This window comes from Symphalangus syndactylus, chromosome 9 (genome assembly GCF_028878055.3).
Source record: "Symphalangus syndactylus isolate Jambi chromosome 9, NHGRI_mSymSyn1-v2.1_pri, whole genome shotgun sequence".
Lineage (NCBI taxonomy): Eukaryota > Metazoa > Chordata > Mammalia > Primates > Hylobatidae > Symphalangus > Symphalangus syndactylus.
Genome location: NC_072431.2, coordinates 32727132 through 32752597, shown reverse-complemented (window position 1 = coordinate 32752597; position 25466 = coordinate 32727132). Strand labels below are relative to the sequence as shown.

The following is a 25466-nucleotide window of genomic DNA, read 5'->3' as shown; positions in this document are numbered from 1 at the left end:
AGTACTCATGCCAACCCTGAGGTGAAAAATAACAGATCTGTGCAGGCTTCAGCAGCCCTTAAAAAGCTGCAGTCTGGTGGGAAAATAGTTCAGGAAAAACACAGGAAACAGTAGTTTGTAAGAATTTGTGATTTCCACTTTGGATACAGTAAATAAAGTTCACTTCTTAATGGAGTTTCTACAAAGTAAGCATATTATAAAAGGATCTACAATGGTCTTTTCAATCAGTCATCTTTGAAATACAGCATTAAAAGTCATTAGTTTTATAGATGTGGATAGTTTGAATTTTAATAAAGGCAACTTAGGTTCTTCCTACTAATAAAAACTGAGATATTAGGATATATTATCAGAGGGTCGTGACAATCTTCTGTATTCCTGGAGATTTAAGAAATGGCTGTATTTCTGGGTGAGTTTAATGAAGCATTGCTTGAAGGTGGGGGATGGAATTGAAGTCTCTTCCATCTCTGAAATGTGAACTTTATATAGTGTGTAAATTATATATCAATAAAGCTGTTAAAAATATTAAAAGACCCACAGAGAGCTCTTCCAGCGCAGTGATATTTTGAAGTAGTGATACTTCATGTACTTACCTATGGGAAAACCAGAGAAAAATACATTGAAACATTGAGAACATCCCCAACAAAGGGAAGATGTGCCTGGAGAGTCATTACCCTATGTGGTCTTCATCTTTTGGGTGTGACTGTTCCTATGTCTTCTAACAGTTCTTCAGTTTCTTCTTTCGGGAGCTTTTTCCTGACACCTGGTCCTTTAAACAATAGTGCTTTCGGTGCAGCTCTCTTAGTTGCAGGCCCTTTCTGTTTGGGGTTGAAGCTGCATTTTCAGCTTTGGCTTTCAATTATTTCAAAAAAGTATTTCACTAATTGTATCCTTAGAGGGAAACCTAACGTTATAGGATAAATAAATGGAAGGCAGAAAAATATCACAAATTCCTAGGGATGGGTAAATATGGAGAACATAAACAGGGTCTTTAGGAGGTTAGAATATTTATAAAGTCTGGAAAAACAACCTGGTAGATACAATCAGCAAAGCCCTCTCAATAAATGAACTTACTGGCAGTTTATGGGAGAAGGATTTATGTATCTGGGCTCCTGGTCAAAAGCCAAAATTGCTTCCCAGCTTGGCCCTGCCATATATCCAAAGGGCCTGGGCTCTGTCTTTGAGCCACAAGTCTGAGCAAGGGTGAAGTTGGGTCTCAGCACATGTCTACATGCTGAAAGTCATGTGCCATCTTTCCCTCCTCTGACTAACTTCCTTGGTAACTTGGTGCCAGCCCCTACTATGCTGAGTCTACTCCAGTTTCTCTCAAATACTAGTGTATTTGAGATTTTAAGATAAGCATCAGTCACCTGGGTATCTTGTTAAAATGCAGAATCTGATTTACTTGGTCTGGGGTGGCAGCATTTTTAACAAGTTTCCACGTGATGCTGGTGCCATTGGTCTATAGATCACACTTTGTGTAGCAAGTACTAACACTAGACCAGTGTCTGTCTCTTCTCCATGAATTCAGCAGGTTATTATGTGCATACCACAATAAATAAGACTGTCATAGTTATAATCAATTAAAAATGCTTCTAAATGATTGCTAGTGGTATGGCAACGTGGAGGCACGATGATGGGGAAGAGATGGTGCATAAAATAACATCATTTCTTCCCTCAAGAAACTTCTAACAGTGTTAAGGAAATAAGACATAATATCTGAGTATGTGTAGGTCAAAGATAGATATTAGAAAATAACCAGGGCCAGGCGCAGTGCCTCTTTCGGAGGCCGAGGCGGGCACTTTCGGAGGCCGAGGCGGGCGGATCATGAGGTCAGGAGATCGACACTGTCCTGGCTAAAATGGTGAAACCCCATCTCTACTAAAAATACAAAAAATTAGCCAGACGTGGTGGCGGGCGCCTGTAGTCCCAGCTACTCGGAAGGCTGAGGCAGGAGAATGGCATGAACCCGGGAGGTGGAGCTTGCAGTGAGCCAAGATTGCACCACTGCACTCCAGCCTGGGCAACAGAGCAAGACTCCATCTCAAAAAAAGAAAATAACCAGATATGTGTGTTGTAGGATTGATATGGATAGTCAGTAAAGATTAATGGAAAAAGATCAACTGTAGGTTGGAGTGCATGGGAGATTTGCTGGGCTTAGAACTGGGTCAGTGTCAGTGGCCTTTCATCTTTCTGTTGTATGATATAGTATTGATGAAGTTTTGTTTTGAAACTCTCTTCTTCCTTGGTTTCTGAGTTGCCACTAGATTCTCCTGCCTTTCCAAGGCCTTTTGTTTGCATCATTTATTCTGTGTTTGCTCTGTGGTCTTTAATGTGTTAATGACACTCCAGATTTAGTCTTCAATCTCATATTTGCCTTATCCTACCTTCCATTCTATGTGTTAAAATCATTTCCTCTCACCAGCTTCTTCCAAAGCCATGTGTACAGTGCAGATGTTTCTTCTAAGGCATCGTTCTGCCAGCTCCAGCTGGCAGTTCTAATTTGTTTCCACTCCTGACTTTATTTTTCCTATTGTTTTTATGCTTCCGTTTTGTCATAGGCTGGAAACTCAAGTCAATCAGCCACTGAGTTCTATTAATTCTTTGTAAATTCGCCATTGTAGCCCGATATGCTTTCATATGTCTCATTTTTTTATCTTGCATACACATAGACATTTTGTTTGCTACCAAAAATCCCAAATTATTTTTCTAAAATACTACTATCCCCATGTTCTGACACTTTAAAACTTTGATGATTTTAAGACAAGTGTAGGATAAATATTAGGTCCCTGAGCTTGATAACTAGAATCTGTCTTTTGCTTGTTTAATGTCAGTCACCCAAATGACATCTTCCTTCTAGAGGGTTGTGTTTTTACTGTCTGTGCCTTTTTCCTTCCTGCCTTGTGTATGGTGTTCCAGGCCAGGAACTTCCTCTGCCTTACCCATTTATCCCCTCACCATTCTTCAAATCCCAGGCCCTCTCTGAAGTGTGGCCTGACTGTCGGGACTGGAGTGAGCACAACTTCCCCTGCATCCTTAGAGTACTAGGAATTTAACCCTGAATCACATGCTGCCTTGTGTGGTTACTTAACTTGCCTATCTATTTCAATTCCAATTCTGTGTTGCTTGAAGACCACAGGGCCACATCTTGTTCTTTCATTTCTCTTAGTCTTTACCCCAACAGGCAGGCTCTGCCAAATAAATAATTTGGTATGACTGTGTGTTAAAATGGCATTGTTTTGGAAAGAGTTGCTGATCTCATTTGTCACTTTGCCCCTATAAGTGAGTGCCTAATGTATACTGCCTTAGCATAAAATTTGTCTAGGAAAATTACCTGACTATGGAAAGCTCCATGACAATTTTAAAGACAGAAATTCAGAGGAAAGAATGGGATGGCAAAGGAGAACATTTAGAGAACACCGTGAGGGATAAAGTAGAATTATAGTGGTCTGTGTATGCAAATGTGTGTGTCATACTTACTTACCTACGTAAAAAAAAGATCTAGAATAGTTGTTCTTAACTAAGGATGCATTTTCACAATCACCTAGTGATGTTTTCAAAATACACGTGCCCGAGCCCCATCTCAGGGTGTCAGGATGATGACTCAGGTGGAGTCTGAACATGTATATCACGGAAAAAAATGCCCCAAGTGCTTATGACACACATCCCTGGTTAAGAAGAAAGACAATTGCCGTTCAGAAATACTAAAAGTCAAATTAGAAAACAAGAGAACACAAATTTGGAGCTTGTTGCCTGAGGGCCAAAATGTAAAGAATCTATAATTTTTCTATTATATAAGTTCCTATTTTCCAAAATATAGAATTCCTTCAGGATAATTGTATTTCATCTTTCAGCAGTGTGGAATAGCACCAGTATGCAAGCCAAACTGTGCTTGTAAGCATCTGCAGGCATGTCCAATTTCTGCCACACCCATTACATGCAGATGGACTGAGTAGAAGCTGTTTAGCGAGTAAAATGCTAATACATTGACGTGATTTGTTTTCTCTTGCTTGATGTCAGTCATTCACAGTCATGTCAGTTTTGACGAATACTCCTTCCAAAAGCATTCAAATTCTTATTGGCAACTGAAATAGAGAATTTCAAGAGAGAATGAAGAATTTATAAAAATGAGATGTCATGTGAGACATTTTAGAAGCAACTGGTTCCGAATGGAAGGAGGTGCCGGTTGGGATTATGCCTTTGGGCTGGTGAAGCTATATCATCCTTCTCTGACAATTGCATCCAAGTGGTGGGTTTTTATCACTCAGGATAATATAAAATAAATAATATATTAAAATAGTTGCTGGATGTAACAGGAAGAAGCAGAGATGTCAGAATAAATGGCATTCCTTTCATTTGGACCCTGCCTGTGCTCATCATTTTTGAGTATCGTGCAGTACATTTCATAGCACAGGTCTAGGAGGAAATATAATATAGGGCTTTTATTTAAGCAGTCTCAAAGATTGGAAAGATGAATCTCCCATATGTAATCTGAAAATCTATGGCAAGGAATATTCACACTACTACTCAGTGATTTGAATTGAAGCTTACTCCCTATGCTGCTGAAGTTACGGAGTTTGTTGAGTAAGATGACAGCTCAGGATTCCCTTTTCGTTAGGAATTCCATTTTAGAATTGATAGTGATTAAAACTTTCCCGCAGTGCTGCCATATTTGTATGCTTCTGTATAGTGGCAGCAGACTCATCAAAACCTGAGACCCTTTGGAAACTGTGATTATTTCTGCAAAGAAGCCCTGTGATTTTTCTTAGTTTGTGATTCCATTGAAGGCAAGCTAATTCATCATTGAAAAATGAATGGGTTAACCAATTGCCTTCATGCTACTAACTTGGTCACCTTGAATCTAACTGGCAGTTTTTACAGCTATTTATAAATTATCAGTGCTATCTTGCGACCTTCATGGAAAGTGGAGCCTAATAATTGATGACAGGGGAAAGGAAGTGAGGTCATATAGGAAACAAGTAGTTTAGTCTCTCATATTCCTTTATTTCAGATCAGTCTTTTATCTGAGGAAATAGTATGGGGAATATGTTCAACATGTTTTCATAAACAGCCACCTACTTGCAAAAAAAAAACATGAATATTTGTAAACCATTTCCATATATTCCATACTCTGGTGATGGACAAAGTTTTGCCAGACAGAAAATTCAATTTTGATTATTTTCGCTTTCAGACCATGACATGAGCATCAATTACAAAATTTACTGCCAAAATTCTCGTAATGAATGCAGTTTTTGAAGGGGGAAATAAGAAACTATTATCTTCTAGAGAAATGGCATCTTTGTTTTTTCAGTACTAGGATACATGATCAGCAATGTGTACATGCTGATTATAAGTCTGGGAAAAAATCATAAAATTGGTGGACAGTCTCTAGTTCTTGAAGAGTACAGGGTTGAGCTGTTTTGTTTCTGTTATGGTGATAGTTGTGGTTATTTTCCATTAATACAAAACAGTCCCTGGTTTGGAGAGCAACTTCTGTCATCCAAAGTACATTGTTATAGTCCAAGTTACTACTCAGTGAATGTCTTGGTGTGCAAGACTATTACCTTAAATAATTTTATATCTGTGGGTTGTATTCAGGTCGGTTTTAGCTTTGGGACAGAGGTCAGCAAACTTTTCCTATAAATGGCCATAAAATAAATATTTTAGATCATATGGACTTTGTTGCAATTACAATTCTGCTGCAGCATAAAAGCAGCCAGAGACGATGCAAATGTGCATGGCTGTGTTCCAGTAAAAGCGTATTTATGGATACTGAAATTTGAATATGTCATTTTCATGTGTTGTAAAGTATTATTCTTTAAAAAATACATTACAAAAAATAAAAGCTATTCTTAACCCATGGGCCATACAAACACAGATGGCAGGCTGGATTTGGCCCTCTAGCCATAGTTTGCAGAACCCTGCTTTAGGGTTATAATACTATTTGTGGTTCTTTCAGAGTTTCAAGGAAGAGAATATAGTCTCCTAGTGCTAGGGACAGTCATCCATTTCTCAGAGTTTTGCCATTTAATAGAAAAATTTGAATAGTTCTGTAATTGGTATGCATATCTCCAGTATTCCTGGGATATGGTGCCTTGATGGTGTGCAGTTTCATTTAGCCTAGCCAGGCACTCTTCAAAGCTGTTAGTGTCCTCAAGGCAGCATTGCTTTCATTACAGAAATTCTGAAGATTGATGAACTGGACTATGGACAGTCTGCTCTTTTGCCTCGAATAAGCCTTTGAAACCTTGTCCCCCTCGTTCTATTCTGGACCTACCATCTGTGGCCGGTGAACTCAGGTTTTCCATTTAGAACAAGCCTCACACATTCCTTGATGGCATATGGCTAGGCCTCTAATGCATGTGTGTCGGCTAATTAAGGAAAAGAGATTTTTGCTAAAAATATAAGACAGGCCATACCTTGGTCAGGCTGGCTGCACATTAGCTACTGCTGTGGTCTGCCTACATTTGAGTGGTCAGTTTTTATGTAAAGTCTAAATTTCTAAAGGCTTTTTAAATAATATTTTTTCTAATAATTTTGTTCAACATGGAATTGGATGGTAATAAAGAGGACAGAATGTAGAGGAATAACTGAATTTATTAAGGCCTCATATTATTATTTAACCCAGTCTGTTATTTTTGAACCTATGTACTATTTTTTGTTGTTGTTTAATGTATTTTAAAAGTTGTTATTTGTTTCTGATTTAGAGCAGAATCATGCAAATCCTTATAATTGATTTTGATTGTAGAGGATTTATAAAAGTCTACATAATGTTCATACAAAATTGTAGGGGGAAAGACTTCAAAGCATACCATCCAGAAATAAATCCTTTATCATTTACTGCTTATACGGTGTCATATTTTATACAGGTGCCCACACCAATGCTTACACATCATGTGTATCTGTACTTGGCACCGGCCCTTCTTGAAATGTTTTTAGTAGAACCAGCCTCATCAGAGTGCCTGAAGACGGCTGTGGAAAGGTTATGTTTTATGCTTCATCTTCAGGATCTGTAAGTCATTGACCTGTGGGCAGTAGTATAGTCACTTGTGCTGTCATACGACATATGCTGCATTCCTAAAAATGGCCACACCATGCAAAATCGCATAACAAAACAAAATAACTTAGGGTTTGTGAGAAGAATGGGTTAGGGACACAACACTCAGAAATTTCATCAGTGACACTTTGAAAATAAGCTAGGAACCTAATAAAAACAGGAGCAGTTTTATACCCATTAAATGGTTAAGAAATACATAGCTACTATAATAAATATGGCACTTGACCTTGAAAAAGACCTAACATTTACTTGTAGTGGCTGTTGCTGTGTTAGCTCAGACTGTCATAACAAAATACCACAGACTGTGTGGCTTAACAGAAGTGTATTTTCTCATAGTTCTGGAGGCTAAAAGTCCCAGGTGACATAAGTTTGGTTTCTCCAGGGACTTCTTTCCCTGGCCTTTCCACTGTGTGTACATATCCCTGGTGTGTCTTCCTCTTCTTATAAGGACGCCAATCATATTGGAATAGAGTCCTACCCTTATGACCTAATTTAACTTGAATTACCTTATTAACAGCCTCATCTCCCAAGGCAGTCACATTGGGAGGTGGGGTTTCAACGTATGTATTCTGGGGGCACACAGTTCAGTCTATAACAATGTCAGAAGGGTGGCAGTGAGTTATTGTGAAGTGCTGGAAGGAGGAAGATCTGAAATCAGAGGGAAAGTTGCAGTAACAGATGGGTGTGGCTCATAACTAGTGTGACTAAGGTAGCTTGTACATATTTGAAGAGAGTGTGAGTGTGTGTATGTGCACGCACATGCGTGTGTGCGTATATACTCCTAGGCCATTCAGTTCAGCCTGGTTCAGTTTTCTGTGTTCACCTAGTATTTCTGGCAGACAAAATCAGATATAAGCAAATATGAAATCTGTGTTAGGCTCACATTAGAATGGGCTGTGGAGCCTGGGAGTCTGCATTTGAGTCTTCTCTCTGATAAAAACCTCTGGAGTATTTGGGAGGGTTGCTGGCCACCGGATTCGTAAAATGGGCACATTAATAGTGTCTGCCTCATAGGGTTGTTGTGAAGACTGGATGAATTAATATATATAAATAAAGTGTTTAGAAAGGTGTCTTGCACATGGTATGGGGGTAGTGAGTGTCAGCTGCCTGAAAGTCGTCGGTTTCTGTTGTTACTCACTTTGGGGTACCAGGAGCAGCAGCAAACAGCTATTAGTCTGTCACAGCCATGCCCTGGCCACATGGCTTCCTCAGAGCCACAAGCATGTTACCTAAGAGAGGTGGCTCTGATGTCTATTATTTTGAGGAGGAGAGATCCAAGAAGATGCAAGGAGAGCAGATTCTCAATTTAGGATGAAGCTTTGATTCTATGGAACCCTGAGGAGGCAGAATCCATGTGGATTCACAGGACTATCAAGTTGGGCATTACTCACGCACAAGAAAAAGATGAAAAACCAATGCGAGTTCAGAGCCTCAGCACCTTTGGCTTGCTGCTGTGTAGCGATGTGACAGAAGTGGATGAAGAAAGGTGTCCTACTTCAGTAGGGAGTGATGCCCACTGTGCCTCCAGAAGTCAGGGCTTTTGAAGCACCACATGAGAAATGTCAGAATACACAGTGAATGTCTTTGAACTTCAGAGATTTTAAATTTACCCAGGTGATTCTGAAGAGGACACAGGTTGCCTCTACCAGGAGGGATAGAGGAACAAAGCCTGGTCCTCTGTGGTGCTGGCTTTAGTAAAGCCACCTCTGCTGGGGCCTGAACAGTCTGATCAGCCTTAGGAGGTCAGCGTGACTTCTGGGTACAGGAGTTTGCTCTTAAATGTAATATTTATTGGTTACCTCCTGTCTGCAGGAGAAGTACAAGAGGCAACTGATCTTGAACAAATTTGAGAGTGGGAATCGAATCTACCTGGTTCATGGTCTGGCTCAAGCTCTGTTACCCCTAGCAAGTCCTTTAATGTTGCCAAGCCCCAGATTTTTCTTCTGTGAAAGGAGAATAATAGCTACTATTTATAAAGTCGTTTGGGATTAAGTGAGGGGATGTTTGTCTCATGTGCATCTCTCAGTGCTTGGTTCCGTTTCAAATGTGGTTGCAAAGTTGAGTAAGCAACAATTTCTGACCTTGCAGAACTCACAGGGACAATTGATTCTGTGCATTGGTAAAGTTATTTAATATCTTACAGGGAGCCATCAATTGTAATACTCAAGCAAAGTGGTTCCCTTCTAGGGCCCCTTCCTTATGGCTCCAGTTATGGGTTGTTCTGGGCCTTGTATCTTACTTTGCCATCAAGAGAATTACATTTTAGATTGTTGAAAAGGAAGCACTCTGTTGCTGCCTCTTGGGAATCCCGTCTGGCTTGCCCTCTCTTGCTCTCCTTCTCTTTCGTGCTTCCTTCCTCCCTCCTTTGCAGTCACTTCCCATTGTCATAGGGGTAGGTGCCTTCTGCTTGGAGCCGGAGTGTTTGATTTCCTCCTGGCTATTCACCTTGCAGTTATTAGCTCATGGTAACCACATCCTGGCAAGGATTAAAAGAATCTTCAACCATTACTAATTTGTCTATTTGTCCTAAAAGTTGGCACATTGCACATGGCTCCTGATATTTGAATATAACACCTAGGAATATAAGGGTAAGGGAGTTTGTGCATAAGATGGTGGTGGTGGAGGATGGGCATTTGGACTAAGTAACAGGGTATCAAGCCACTTCTCAAGTTGGAATGATTTGAGCAGATTCCAAATGACTGTTGGAAGTAGGTTTGTGAGGTTTTTTTGTAGGCCTTCCCAGATCAAATTCATAATAAGCCCTCCACATGATAGGAAACTTAACTAAAAGCAATTGGAGCCAACTACTTTTATTCTATTTGATTTTTTAAATTTTTGTAGGTACATAAATTGGTATATGTATTTATGGGGTATGTGAGATATTTTGACATAGGCATGCAACATGTAATAATCAGGTCACAGAGTAAATGGGGTATCCATCACCTGAAGCATTTATCCTTTGTGTTACAAACAATCCAATTATACTCTTTTAATTATTTTTAAATTTACAATTCAGTTATTATTGACTGCAAGGTGAGCTGCTGGCAAATTACTGTAGACTTGGGCATTATTTCTTATATTGCCTATTTACAATGTCCTAGCAGTGGACAAGAGAGGCTGTTTACTGCTCTTAGGGTTCAACTATGTTGAAAAGCTAGTGTACTGTTCCATGGAGGATATACTGTGATTGACGGAATGTTGCAGCATTAAACACTTGGTACACCATGACACACAGGCCAAGGTTAACAGCAGAATTGGCATTAGAGGCTCAAGTCTTGGCCATATTCCTTAATTCTGCAAAGTTCTCTAACTCCTGTACTGCCTTTAGCCACAGTTGTAATGAATTTGCATATTTTCAGCTTACATATTAGTATATAATAGGTTTTCTTGCAGATGTAATGGGCATTAATGCTGGCAGAAGACTTAGGCCCTGAGAAGAGAGGGGAAAGAGGTATTTATTGAGGTATTTATACAGTTCAGATGCTGTGATGGAGCCTTTACATTTAAATAACAATCCTTTGTAATATGTTAGACATTGAAAGTTCTTCTCACCCACGAATAAAGAGAAGTAAAGAGAACTGGAATACCTGACCCAACACCACATAGCTACTAAGCAGCAGAGCTGGAATTTGTACCCAGCTGAAGCACAATGTTAGAGAAATTCAGTAATATTATAATATTATATATAAAATATACAATATTATATATTGTATATATTATATATAATATATATTATATAATATATAATATGTTATATATAATATTATATAATATAAAATAATATATTATTTTACTGCCTGCAGAGCAAACATGGAAAGGGGGCAGTTTGGTCTTTTATTTGCCCATGACAGCCTCCTTTCTCTTTCCTTTCCACCTCCAACTTACGAAGGGCTGGAGGTAAATTTGTTGCTTTCTCCTTGCCACCCATATTGCACTTTCAGTTGTTCTCTACTAGAACACTTGGAGACTTGCCGTGTTCACTGTTTGCATCCATCTCTGCTGTTTGACCATCAATACCTTGAGTTCTGGGACTGTGTCGTATTTATCTTTTCATCCCCACCACTCAGCACAATGTCTGGTGCTTTGTAAGGCCCCCCCAAAGTGTCCAGTGAATGAGTCAATTAACTGGACTTCAGGGATTGGAGTGAATCTCTAGGGACTAGGGGCCTGACTTAATTAGAGAAAGCTTGAGTTTATTCTTTCAGATAGTCCTAGGGAAGACTGAGAAGGGGAAGGAGGAGGCAGGAAAGGGTTTCTGGAGGAGGTGACACTGCTGAATTTTCAAGGATGGTTACATGGACCAAATGGAGAAAAAGAAAAGGGGTGACTGGGCACCAAAATCTCACAGATCACCACTAAAGAACATACTCATGTACCCAAACACCACCTGTACTCTAGTAACCTATGGGGGAAAAAAAGGATAAAATCACTGTTTTCTGGTGCTCAGAGTTTAAAGGGGAATCAGGCACAATAATTTAGCAGACAGCAACAGGAGCATCTAGCTCTTCCTGGGGACAGGGCTGAGTCATCATATTGCAAATGAGCGAGTACTTGTTGGGTAGCAAACCAGATTTGAAATCAACAAATCTAAGAATTGGTCAATGTAGAGAGCTTCTTGTGATAAATTTTATGATAGATTTGGGGGACAGAATTACTATTGAAGTATATAGGCTAAGTGGGTTATATCACAATTTGTATTATTTTTATTTTTCAAAGGAACCGTATTTATCTAGTGATACCCATGGGACAACAAGTGACCATCCTGTAGCAGGATTCTGCCAGACATTCCAACCTTGGCACATATACCATTAAGCCTCGCAGTGTTTATCATTGTTCTAGGTGCTGGGAGTCACTGAGATTGGAAATACCTTATTTAGGACCTTTGGTGCTCCTTATCAGTGGAACCCAGCTTTCATGCAGATCTGTAATGGAACTTTCTCTCAGTTCTCTGTTCCTTCTCCGTGGGTGGCTGGGGTTGGAGCAGGAGTAGGCGAGGGGTTGGAGCAGGCCCCAGTAGTAGGAGTGGTTTTGGCTTGTATCAGGTCCCACTAAGTGATCTGAAGCCTGGGATACGGTTTGCAGAAAAATAGAAACTGATTGAGAAATTCTCAGTGTATGAGGAATGTAGGCCATGTAGTATTTTATGAGAAGGTAGGAAGGGATCAAAACTGCACCTGTAGCACTAGTTGATAGGTCCAAACAGATCTCCAGAAGTAGCCAAATGCAGAATTTCTTAGATGTACTTTTCAGTGGACACTAGTATTTCCCTTCCATTATTCATTGAGATAGTATTGCTCTGCTGTTTTCTCTCCCATTTTAGTCAGGGAAATGTGTCCAACTTGAACTGATTCAGTTCTTATTGATTCTAGTTCTGAAATAAGACTTGAACTTGTGTGCATCATTTCCATTGGATTGATTTAAAAATAAAATATTGTCTTATCTGGAATTATGAAGCGTTTACATGAATCCTAACTAAATCTTTGGCGTATTAAAACCCAAAAGCTTCTCTTACTCCATGACAGTAAGTTGTTCTTTCTGTTTCTTTCCAATACTTATGTGGCTCGATAAGCTTTTTTTTTTTTTTTTTGTAAAGCATTTACTGTCTGCTGGGTTCTGTATTTGCTACTAGATGAAAAAACAGGATCTCTTCCCTTGATACATAAATGGCAATATCTCTTTATTTTATCATCATCCTTAGGATGAACAAACAATCCTTCATTTCCTTATCCATAAAACAAGGCAATAACCTTAAAAACCTGATAAAGTTGTTATTTAATATAGGGATTAAATAAAATGATTCATATAAAGTACCTACAATATTGCCAAACACATAGAGCTGAAGAAAACTAATTAATTTTCATCAATTCAATTAGTATTAAGGGCTGCCATAATGAATTGAATTCACCTACCTAATCAAATAATACCATTCTAAACTTGCTTAATACTCTTAGGTGTACATTAGTACCATGTCTTTTATCTGGGCTTTGTTTCTATTAAATCCCCAAACGTTTGAAGGTATAATTATTTGGCAGATTTGATATGATGATTTTCGTTGGAATAGTTAAAGCTCATAGTTTTATTTTCTTCTTCTTTTCCTTCTTTAAAGAAAAGCTTCTTGTTGAGAACATGATTTTCTGGCTTTCTGACTTTTAAAGTGGCATGTAATTTGAAACCGTGGTTCCTTACTTGTCTAAACAGTAGGGTGAGGTCCTTGTGGTAGAACTGCGAGGTTTCTATCTTAGGCCAAGAGGACAGCTCTGACTGCCAGCTCTACCTGCCTGTCTCTAGCACTGACCAGCTTCCTCAGCCTCGATTTCTTGAAACTTAACCTGAGTCAAAATAGTACCTTCAATTTAAAATGGGGCCATTAGAATTGTTCAAAACACATAGAGCACTGGTGCCTTATGTATTAGTCCATTTTCACACTGCTATAAAGATACTACTGGAGACTAGGTAATTTATAAAGAAAGGAGGTTTAATTGACTTACCGTTTCTCATGGCTGGGGAGGCCTTAGGAAACTTACAATCATGGCAGAAGGCAAGGGGAAGCAAGGCAGGCACGTCTTACATGGTGGCAGGGGAGAGTAAGAGTGAGAAAGTGGCACTATCAGCTTTCGTGAGAACTCACTCAACTATCAGGAAACTGCCCCCATGATCCAATTGTCTCCCACCAGGTCCCTCCCTTAACATGTGGGGATTATATTCTGAGATGAGATTTGGGTGGGGACACAGAGCCAAACCATATCACCTTGTAAGCACATAATAAATGTTATCTATTATACTAATGATAGCACTATAGTAGCACTGTGATTGCCTCTGAAGCAAAGAAGGGCCTTCTCTGTGTGGACTCCCTTGTTGAACAAGTTTTTATTCTTTTCCTAAGAATTTTATGAGAATTTATAACAATCCATTTCTCTCTGGCTTGTGCTGTCAGGTGGGGCTGCCATGCTTCTTCTTACCCCTTGGCCTTTGCTCAAGTTCTGCCCACCTGCCCCAACCTAGGATGCCCTTCCCCTACTGTGACAAATACCTGCTTCTCCATTAAGACTCAGTTCACCTTCGTTTAGGAAACCGTGGATATTTACTAGGTGACGACTCTATGTCAGGAACGGTACTTTGTGTCTAGTGAAGTTGCCTTAGAGAGGAGCACAGAGTGTTCATTTGTGGTAACAGGAGGGGAGTCCAGGCAGGGACATAGGGAGGTGGAGTCAGGTAAGTCTCTCCTGATTGTCTCCATCATCCCAGTGAAATAGGAGACAGGGACATCAGAGAGAGCAAATCATAAGCTGTGTGGCCTCCCCTGCTCCATGAAGGACGCCTCCTACCCCCATTCTCTTTTTCCCAAGCAGAGCTGATGGTCCCCTCATTTGTGTGCCCCTTTAATAGTAATGGCAACAGCCCAATGCTCTTACTTAACATTTCTTTTTTATCTGCAGACTGTAAATTCCTTCATGACAAGGAGCCAGTCTTATCCTTTTTTGAGAACCCAGCACCTAGAACTGATTTGCAATGTCTTTGTTCCATTTACTGCCCAAATACATTTTGAGTGCCTACTATATGCCCAGCGGTCTTGTAAGTGCTTGGGATATGGTTTACACTTCACTGGGGGAGGAGACAGTAGACAAATTCTCCCCATTATCTTCCCTTCGATTTCTTTTATATTTGTATTTCTTTCCAGATACAGTCCAATCAAGATTTATACATTAAATTTCTCTTAAATTTTTCTTATCTTTTTTATTTTGAAACAATTTTTTAATTTTGAAAACTTATAGAGAAGTTTGAAGAATAGTATAAAGAAATCCTGTATAAACCCACCCAGATTCACCACTGTTAACATGATGCCATACTTGCTCTAATGTTTTTTCTGTTCCTTCTGTGCAAGTGTGCACACACACCTATACACACATACATGCATACACATATGTTTTTCATGAACTGTTTGAGTGGAGGCCTCAGATTACACTTTATTTTGAAGATAAACAGAATCTTCTGAGAGATTGGTTGTGTGGTATGAGAGAAAGTGAGAATTCAAGAATGACCCTTGGGTTTTAGCTTAGGCAGTTAGACAGAAGGAGTTGCCCTTTAGTGGGTTGAGGAAGCGTGAGGGAGGAGCAAACCTGGGGAGAAGTCCAGGATTTTGATTTTGGTCATGTGAATCTGGAGGTGTCTATTAGATATCTATGCGGAGGAGTGCTGTAGGCAGCCGGATAGGTGAATGCGCAGTTCAGGGAGGAGGTGTGGACTTGGCAGTTGTTGGTGAATAGATAGCATGTAAAGCCCCGAGACAGTGCGAGATCTCAAAGAGAGTGAGGGTAAGTAGAGAAAACATCTGAGGATGGAGGCTTGAGACAGCCCCGTGTGAGAGGTTATGGAATTGAGAAGGAGCTGATAAAGGAGGCTGTGAAGGAGATGGGTGAGTGAGGAGGCCAAGAGAAGAAGACATTCATCGTTGGCTGTGTCACTACTCACGGTCCATGTAGCAACATGCAAGTCATTCGGTGTCTGCCAAGAGCAGTTTGGGTGGAAGGTCTTAAGACAAAATGGAGGAGAGAAGTTGGAATGTGGGAACTCTCGAGAGATTTGTTATAAAAGAGAGGTCCAGAAAAAGATAATAGTCATTAGAGGAGGAATTTGGGGTTAAGGATTTTTTTTTTAACAAGGGAAAAATGATGGCTTGTTTGTATACTGATGGGAATGATCCAGCAAAGAGGGAAAAATGGATGATGCCTGAGAGGAGAGAAATGGCAAGAGCCGAGCCTTGCCCAGGCAGGAGGCACTGGGGTGTGGAGCACAGTCAGGAGTCGCCTTAGAGAGGGGCCCGAAGCATTCATTGTGGTAACAGGAGGGAAGTCCAGACAGGGGCATAGGGAGGCAGAGTCGGGTAAGTATCTCCTGGTTGTCTCCATCATCCCAGTGAAATAGGAAACGGGCATCTGAGGAGAGTGAAGAGGGAGGAAGAAGTATTGGCATTTTGAGGAGAGGGGAGAAAGTGTGAAACAATTTTCTGGAGGTGTATTGATTAATTTCTTTGTTTGGCATGTCTGTCTGCATGTGGGTGGCAGATAGTGAGGGCGAGGGACACAAGTACATTGTCGTTTCTGGGGAATAAGAGGTGTAGGTGCCAGTAGGGTGCGGTCACTCACAAGTCACTGTGTTCCAGTCCAATAAGCCCAGGAGTGGGGTGGAAGCTTCACAGTGTGATGAATCACTATAGGAATGGGAAACTAGGTTGAAAGCAGGGTTGGGAGGTTTGGAGCCCTCGCTCAGATATTTGGTGCAGATTAGCTGCAGGCATTTATCAGACCAGACTGTGGAACTGATATCAACCAGTAAACATTTATTTTTTATCATTTCCACGTTGTTTACAGGAAGAGAGAGGGCAAGTCTCTTATGTCCCTCAGTCAGTCTGTAGCTTTTGAAGATACTGAGGATGTAAAACCAACCTATGGAGCCTAATTTGCATATGACTACCTTGAAGGAAAATGTTACCATGTTCATAAAGTACTTTTGTGTCTTTTAGTTCATTATCCAGTAAGCTGCTGAGGTAGTAAATTTTTGTCAAATTGGATGATGTTCCATTCTAAACTCCCTTCTCTCCTAAGAAATTCTGTGCCACATACTGAAGATGCTTAAGCTGCCACATGGATTTCTCTTGAGTTTTAGATGATTTGATGCATTAGATGTTTTTATTTAATTTATGCTTTTAATTTCAGGAAACACACCCAGATATGCCTGCAGCCAACCAGACAGTTTTCTAAAGCTGTATAAAAATAAGAGAGAAAGGAGAGAAAAGAAAAAAAGCAGCATGTTTTTATTTCTTTTCTAGTTTTTTCTCTTTATACTTTGCATATTAGATCCTCATTAGGTGTTTTAGATCCAGATTTCTTGCTTATAAAAAAAGGTTTTACTTGGAAGACAACCAAATAAGCAAATAAAAAACCATAAGGGGGATGCATTGTAAAATCCTATGGGCGTAAATTTTCTTGGTGCTTAAAAAGTAATCCTCGGCCTCTGATAATTATCTCAAAATTTTTTCCTAACATTATTAAATGTCTCTGTTTACAAGATATGATTTCATGGCTGAACTCAAATCAGAGACCTATAAATATAATAAAGCTTTAATCTGAACAGGAACAAAATAACAATTCCTTTGGTTAAATATAATAAAGTTTTAATCTGAACAGGAACAAAATAACAATTCCTTTGATTATTTTTATTATGAAAATTTTGATTGCCCAAAAGAAGAGAGAATAGTATAATGAATTCCCATGTATCCACCATACAGCTTTGACAGTGGTACACATTCTGCCATCTTCTTATGATATTAATTCTTAAAGAGAAAGTTGTAAAAATTATTTTAAAGGCTTTGGTATAGTGTATATTTCTTGGGAGGAAAAGTGGTGTGATTGTCAAGGAGCCCATGGAGTTGGGGGGGCACTGGAGAGCAGCCCTCACTTTTTTTTACAGATAAAACATTAATATGGGATATAGGTTCAAGGTAATGTATTTAATATGGGTTGGGGCTTTCAAATTAGAGACCTAGAGCTTGCAAAGGTGTTTTTTAAAAAATCCTGTCTGTTAGTTCTCCATGGCCTCAAGTCCACCAGTCACCAATACTTCTTTTCCAATTCCTTCCTTGCGTGCCATGCTCTAGTAAGAATGAACTGCTCAAAGTTCTTTGTGCATTCCATCCCAGGGACCTCCACACCCCCTTTTCTTCTACGTTTGATTCTTACTCATTTCTTTGAAGTCTAGCTTGGGCACCCTTTCTCCTCCAAGATTTCTACTCGTCACCCCAACCCTTGCCTGGCACAGGTATACCCACCTGGAGCTCCCATGAGAGCCCTCTCCCTCTCTGCTGTGCTCTGGATTAAGGTCTAATCTGGGAACCCTGGCCTGCAGGGCTCTGCATGGTCCAGATCTGGGCTGTGGACCTGCCTGACTTCATCTCTTCCAGCTCCTCTCACTGCGCTTCAGTGATGTCGAGGTGCTCTCTGCTTGCTGGGCTCGTTCCTGCCTCTTGGCCTTTGCGCTTGCTTTCCCATCATCCTGGAACGTTCTGCTCCACATTTTCAACTTTCTGCAGCTCCCTAGTGCCCCCCAATCCATAGGCCCCTTGATAATCACAACACCACTTTTCCGCCCAAGAAATATACTCTATTCCAACTTCTGCGCTAATCATTGTCTTAGTTTGACTCACATCCTTGCCGTTTAACAAGTGTTCCCAAACACTATAATTTAGTTTTGCCTATTTGAAAACCTAATACAAGTAGAATGTGCTTAGATGTGTTTCTTATAGATAACGTCTGGTGGGATTTTGTTTTATTCAGTCCGGACACATTTGTTCTTTTTTCCACCAGATCTTATTTCATATGTGCTTAATATAATCATTTTTACATGCTTTTACATCTTCATCTTGTTTTGTGCTTTCTATTTTTGCCTATTTTATGTTCTCTCTCTCCCTTTTCTTGACTTGATTCCATTTTCCCTTTTAGTTTTGAAATTATAGACTCAATTTTTAGTTATTTTGGTGGTTATCCTAGAAATTACAATGGGTATACCTAAGTTATCAAAATCCAATGTTGACCCCTCTTTTACCCTCCTAGAAAATCCAAGGTGTTTAGAATATTTTATTTCCGTGTTCCCTCTTATGACTTGTTACTTTTGTCATGCCTTTTATTCTGTATTTTTAATCTTAGACAGACATTATTAACCTTAAACAACAGAGACAATTTTTTAAAGATTTGCACACCTATTTGCCACTTTTTTGTTTTTAATTCATTTTTGTACCCAGACATTCCATTTGGAATCACTTTAATTTTTGTCTGAAGATCCTTGAGGCCTGCTAGAGATGAAATCTCTTGGTTTTTGTTGTCTGAAAATGAGTTTCTTCCTCATTCTTGAAGGTTTTTTCTCTGAGTATAGAATTCTAGTCTAGCAGTTATTTCCTTTCAGTATATTGATTATATCATCGCAATGTCTTCTTGCTTACATGCTTGCCACAGAGAAGCGATAGTCACTCTGTCATTCCATTGAAGATAATGCCTTTTTTATCCCTGTAGGCTTCAAGATTTTCCCCTTAGTCTTTGTCTTTCTGTATTGCAATTAAAATATATATATATTTCTCTCGAGATTCTCTGGGCCTTCTTAAATCTATGAATCTATGGATTGCTATCTTTTTTTTTTTTTTTTTTTTTGAGATGGAGTCTCACTCTGCCACCCAGGCTGGAGTGCAGTGGTGCAATCTTGGCTCACTGCAACCTCTGCCTCCCAGGCTCAAGCAGTTCTCCTGCCTCAGCTTCCCAAGTAGCTGGGATTACAGGTGAGTGCCACCACACCTGGCTAACTTTTATATTTTTAGTAGAGACAGTGTTTCACCATGTTGGCCATGCTAGTCTTGAACTGCTGACCTGTTGTGATCCACTGGCTTCAGCCTCCCAAAGTGCTGGGATTACAGGCGTGAGCCACCATGCCTGGCCCAATTGCTATCTTTATCAGTTCTGGAAAATTCTCAGTCATTACTTCTTTAAATATTGCTTCTTCTCTACTCTCACTATTTTCTTCTTCTGTAATTACAGTTAAATGTATTTTAGATCCTCTCACTACCCTCATGAGTTCTAACTTCCCTTCCATGTTGTTCATTGTTTCTGTTTCTCTGGCCATATGTTAGATGTCATCTGACATATCTTTCAAATCACTAATTCCCTTTTAACTATTTCTGTTTATTCTCCTCCTAGTTTTTAATTTGGTTAATATATATTTTTATTTATAAAAGTTCTGTTTCATCTTTTAAAAACCTGCTTGTTCGGTTTTCATAGTTTCCTGTTCTTTGCAGATACTTTTTATGTGGTCTTTTATTATTTTTTTATTTTTTATTTTTATTTTTTTTCAATTTGAGAGCAAGTACTGTTTATTAACCAAACAGCTTAGAAAAATAATCATGGTAGACACCTTAGTTCATTCTTCTAATAAGCCTGTTGATCTGGTCCTCCCTGTTGCCAGCATCTCCACCTACTACAAAATGGGTGGTCTTTTTCTTCATTCCACCTCGTGGAGAAGACAATTTGAAGGGCCACAGGAAGTTATTTGCCTCTTTGAACAAATAGTTCAAAGAGGCAACAGTATAGATCTCATGAATCAGATCCTCCATGCAGATGATGCCGTATTTACCAAGAGATCGAGCAATCAAAGCGTTATCTGTCAAAGCAGTTCGCTTCTTACTGATTTTGCCATAACCACGCTTGTAGATTAGTTCATTTACTGACTTCAGATTGGGGTACCCCCATGCAATATATGGCTCTACAATCCTCAGCATGTTAGTGGAAGCCTTGTTGAGCTTCACAAAGTTTCCATTGAAGATTTGACGAAGGCGAAGCAGCTGCAACACCTTTCGAACCTTTGGGCTCACGCCATTGATACCTCTGATTCTGTTGACAAATGCCAATTTGGGTTCTGCAGGTACATAGAAGTTGTCAGCTTTTCTTGCTATCCTCGCCATTTGGATTTCAGTTCTGTACATCTGCCTGTATTCCTTGTGATAGTGCTTCGCTTTTTCATAGATAAGCTTCCTCCTTGCCTTTCGAAGCATCTTTTGGGCAAATTTCTTTCTCAGGCACTTGATCTTCAGCTCTGTGAAATTCTTTCGCTTTTTCTTAAGGGTTTCCTTAAGAAACATAGCAGGAACCTCCTTCTTCTTCTTTTCTACACCCTCCATGGTTCCAGCCGGAAAAAGAGCGGTCTTTTATTTTTTTACATAGGGGAAGCATAGTTGTTTTACAATCTGTATTTGACAGTTCCAGTATTTGTGGGTGTGATTCTGATTCTGATTCATGGAACCTGTTTTTCCTTGTATGCTTAATTGTGTACTACTCTTCATTCTTAGGCAATATTAAGGAGAGAGAATCATGAGGCCTAGGAAAATGATGATTCTCTTAGAGAGTTTATGCTTATGCTCCTGTCCGGCATGGACGATATCCCAGCCTAGGATCACCCCAGACCAAGCACATGACTTACCATGACTTCCAGGCCCACCTGGGCTAACTCCCCATGACTGTAACCACCTTGGTCATGGTCACAGTTGTGGGTCTCTTACCACAACTTCTCGTGTTATTTGCCTTTCCCTTTTTCTCTTCTTCTGCTTAGTATCAAGGCAACCATCCCTGAAGTTTCCCAGAATTGGGGGTAGAAGTAGGGTTTATGTATGGCACACACTCATCCTATGGATGTTATATCTTGGGGTCCCAGCTTAATATGCACAGTGTCATCTATAATATCCTCCACATTGGTAGGTGCTGGGCCTAGACTCTTCCCCCTTTCCTCCAGGGGCTGCCAAAACAGAAACCCAGATTAACTCATGGTGGAGATGCCTTTGGGCCAGAAGGAACTGTGGTGTTCTCCTTAGGTCTCTGGGTTCCTAGTTTCCCTTAGATTTTTATCCTGAGAGCTTCTTACTATCTTGTCACCTCTGATGCTTTTAAGTATATTTTTTAAGTTGGGAAGTTTAGTTGTTTTAAATAGAGAGCAAGGGGTTTGTCTGACTAGCCTAGCCTGCTGTGTCTGGGAAAGGAAGTATTAATAAGACCTTAAATCATTTAATAACTATCGTCTAGTACTGAAAAAAAATGTGTGCTGTGCAAACATAAGGTTTCAAATGTGGTCAGTCAGGATTTTGAAAACTAGAATTTTCATACACCTTTATTTTATGTGATGCATTATTTTAATATTGATGTGAAGTTAAACAAGGTCCGTTTGACCTTGTGTCCAGTGCAATTCCCAAATTTAAATGCAGCAGTTTCCTGAAACTGCATACATACAACAGCTTTAGGTGCCTGGATTCACAGTGAGCTAGTGAAATAGCTGGTGATTTCATAGTGAGCCAGTGAAATAGCCATCCTTTCCAAGCACCCACAGTGTACAGTTATGGTATAGAGGGGCCTTGATGGGCATGGCCTTTGAAAGACATGAAAGCTATAGATTAGCCTATATTATTGTCTGGTATGTAGTAGGTAATAACTGACAAACAGACAATTGCCTAACGTACCAGAAAACAACATAGGCAAGGCTTGTGGTTACAAAATAATGCATAGACAAATGTACATTTAATCAAATTTGGCTGGCTTGAGAGAATGGTGGATATACACAGCACAGACTGATCAATTTGGTAGTGTTAAGCAGAAAATCACTCTTACAGGACAAGAATCTTGTAAAATTTTGAACCTTAGAAATATGCACTAATGACAGTGTGGTGTAGGAATAGATAGTGATGGGGAGGGCGTCAAGACAGGTACAAATAAGTAGTGTGTGTTGATTGACGGGCGTGTCCTTTTGGCAAAGAGAGACTCCACCAAGAAAGTGATTGGGAAATGAGCTAAGAAAAGTGTGAGAGAAGAAAACACTTTAGTTCTGACATTCAAGAAACAGCCCCACTCTGATTTGGATAGGGGCAAAGCCTAACTGCAGATCATTTTTCAGCCAACTACAGAATCTTTTTAGCTTTCCTTGCTTCTTTTTCATTTGCTTCCTCTTTCGAATTTGAGGAGTAGATTGCAGTTTAACCACATGCTATGAGCTGAGGCCTCTTGGGTGGCCTCCCTGGGTCTTAGACCAAACTAGTCATTAGGCTTTTAGAGAATAATTTAAAAATGCCATCCCTTAATGTTGTCAGGGTTGTTTGAACTATGAGAAGAAGATAATGAGCATGAAGCAGGACCTTTAGAGGACTAGGTTGTCTGGAGTTTGTAGTTAGTTGAAAGGCTATAGGGTCCATTTATTCCTGTAATTTTATTTGCCTTCCTGCTCTGATGTATCATTATTTGTCATCCATGGATATGGAATTCATTCTATCATTCAATAAAATGAATGCTGACTCTGTGCTGGCTGCTTTTTGAGGCCTTGTGAATATTCTCTGTTTGGTGATTATTGCAATGGCCTTTTGCCATCATGACCTGGCCTTTTGCCATCATGACAGCATCTGACATGTACTGAATACTTAGAATGTACCAAGATCGCTTCCTTAGTCATCTTATTTAATCCTTCCAACACTCTCATTGGGCAGATGGTTTTACCCTAATTTTTAAAAGGTTAAGCAGTTTACCCACGATATGTAATGAGAGTCAAGATCTGCGTGTGACTGGCCCTAATGCCTGTGCTTCCTAAGTAATTTCCTAAGTAATCAAAGCTGCTTTTAAGATTAACTTTCTCCAAAGATGCAGGTATTGCTCATTCCTTTTTTATAGCTGAGTCACAGACACAATGAATACTGCCAGTGAGCTGCAGCGAAACTGTATCTTTAAAAGAAAAATGTTTTTTAGGTTTCTCAGCTCCCATGTTTTTGCTGTTTGCGTGATACCCCTCTGTGGAAATTAACAAACCTTTTGCTGTTGGTTTTTCAGTAATATCTATCTACATAGAAAAACTTCACAATGGAATCTGTATGTGTAATATGTGTGAGAAAGACAGACATAATGCTGTCATGATTAATAAGCCATGACCAAACTGTATGTGCACATACACACAGCTTCTGTGGGTCTCACTGAGACTAAATTTGGCCACACATTCCCTAATTTATTTTTACACAATTTCCCCGTTTCACTGTAGACCTTTTCCCTAACATCTGTTTATCCTAACGACTCTGTCAAAACAGTAAATGGTGGGGCACCAATCACTTGGAGTTTGATAACTCTATTTGAATTAAAATCTATCCACATTCTTCAAGGCATTCTTTCACTGAAATTGAGAGGTGCTTATTGGCAACTTGATATGGAGAATTTGGGGCAAATTCCTTTTTTAACTAGACATCAACAAACAAAAATGGCTGCAAGAAATTGTGGGGTTTTTTGTTTGATTTTTGTTTTATGACACAAAGTAGTTAAGAGCAAGGCTTGGATTAGTTTCCTGTGAAATGGTTGGAGGAAGTAGAAAATATGTAAGTGAATATTATCTCTGGATTTATGGCTGCACTCATTGTCAATTTTTGAGCTCTCATAGAAAGAGATGGCAGAAAGAGTTAGCAGGATTTCATCTCCTGTCTTAAGGATATAACAAAAAGAAATGCCAACTCCATATTTGCTGAGCTATAAGAGGTGGTTGATTCTTCAAGCTGAAGTAGTACTGAGCATGCAAATGGTTTGTGTTCCTTGACCCATGGCAGGAAACACACGACTCACTGATTCTCTGGGGCCCAGCCATTGATAGCAGTGGAGATTCATGCTTACAGGATGCTGAATGAACAGCACCTGCCTGGGCCCAGATAGAATGAGTTTAAGACCAGATTCTTGGTCACTCTCCTTCCTTCACTCATTCATCTAACAGTATTCATCAAGCACATATCATATGCTGGGCAATAGGTGTAGGAGACAGTGATGGACAAGGCATGGTGTCATTCCCCAAGGAGCTCATGTGCTGCATTCTTCTGCTATCCTTGTCTCTCCCCTGAAAAGTATGGTCTAATGATTAAATGCTCAGGCTATGAAGTCAGACAGATCTGAACTCTAAAGCCTTCTGCTTACCAGATGTGTGATGTTGGCCAAGCCAATTCTGCCTCAGTAAGACCCCCTTTCTTCATGTACAACATAGGTGGAAGGCAGATCATATAGGGAAAGGTCTTTTCACCATGTCTGTGGTGTGGCAGATGCTCCATGGATGTCACCTAGCACCACTGAAGTTGTCTAATTGTTATGATTACATTCTGACCCTAGGATTTGGGGAAAAAAGAAAAGTGTTTGAAATAAATGGGAAGAATGTGGATCATGGATATGCCAGAAGGAAGAACCAGAGGCTCATAAATACAGAGTAGAAGTCCATCAGGAAAATAGCTGGTCCTTCACAAATCTTGGGCCACATGTCTCCCTATGTGACATCTTTCCCCTTCTGGGCATCATTTCAACCTGATTTCTTTAAGTTCAAATGTTGCACAACTAGGGAGGGAAATGTTGCACAACTAGGGCATTTAGATTCTGCAATATAAGTTATCTTGAGTGCCATCCTTGCTAATGGCAGGTTGAGATACTTTAGTTTTTTGAGACAGGGTCTTACTCTCTCACCCCAGCTGGAGTACAGTGGCATAATCACGGCTCACTGCAGCCTTGACCTCCCAGGCCCAAGTGATCCTCCCATCTCAGCCTCCCAGTTAGCTGGGACTACAGGCTTGCACCACCACACCTGGCTAATTTTTGTATTTTTTTTTAGAGATGGAGTTTTGTGATGTTGCCGGGGCTGGTAAGATACTTTAAAAAAAAAAAAAAGGAAAAAGGAAGCTTACCACGTGTAGTGCTATCTTTTAGATAGTCAAAGATGATACTTTGATTTAGAATTAAAGAAAATCAGGACTAAAACAACATTTCTTTCCTTTGCCCATTATAAAACACCCTTTGAAAGCATTTGTATAAAGTATGCCTCATTTATTTATTTGGTG

General features: G+C 39.8%; 2 protein-coding genes across 3 annotated transcripts in view; one reads left to right on the top strand and one right to left on the bottom strand.

Moving 5' to 3' along the window:
* The window catches only part of CERS6 (ceramide synthase 6), a 342305-nt gene that overhangs the window by 110596 nt on the left and 206243 nt on the right, over nucleotides 1-25466 (top strand). The gene's annotated exons all lie outside the window — the stretch shown is intronic.
* Nucleotides 19961-25276, bottom strand: LOC129489393 (large ribosomal subunit protein uL30-like). The gene has a single exon (XM_055291898.2). It carries the CDS (start codon nucleotides 20766-20768, stop codon nucleotides 20007-20009), a length of 762 nt encoding a protein of 253 aa, XP_055147873.1. The 5' UTR covers nucleotides 20769-25276; the 3' UTR covers nucleotides 19961-20006.

Coding starts and splice junctions, on each gene's coding strand:
- LOC129489393 (XM_055291898.2), bottom strand. CDS start 20,768: ATGGAGGGTGTAGAAAAGAAGAAGAAGGAGGTTCCTGCTATGTTTCTT.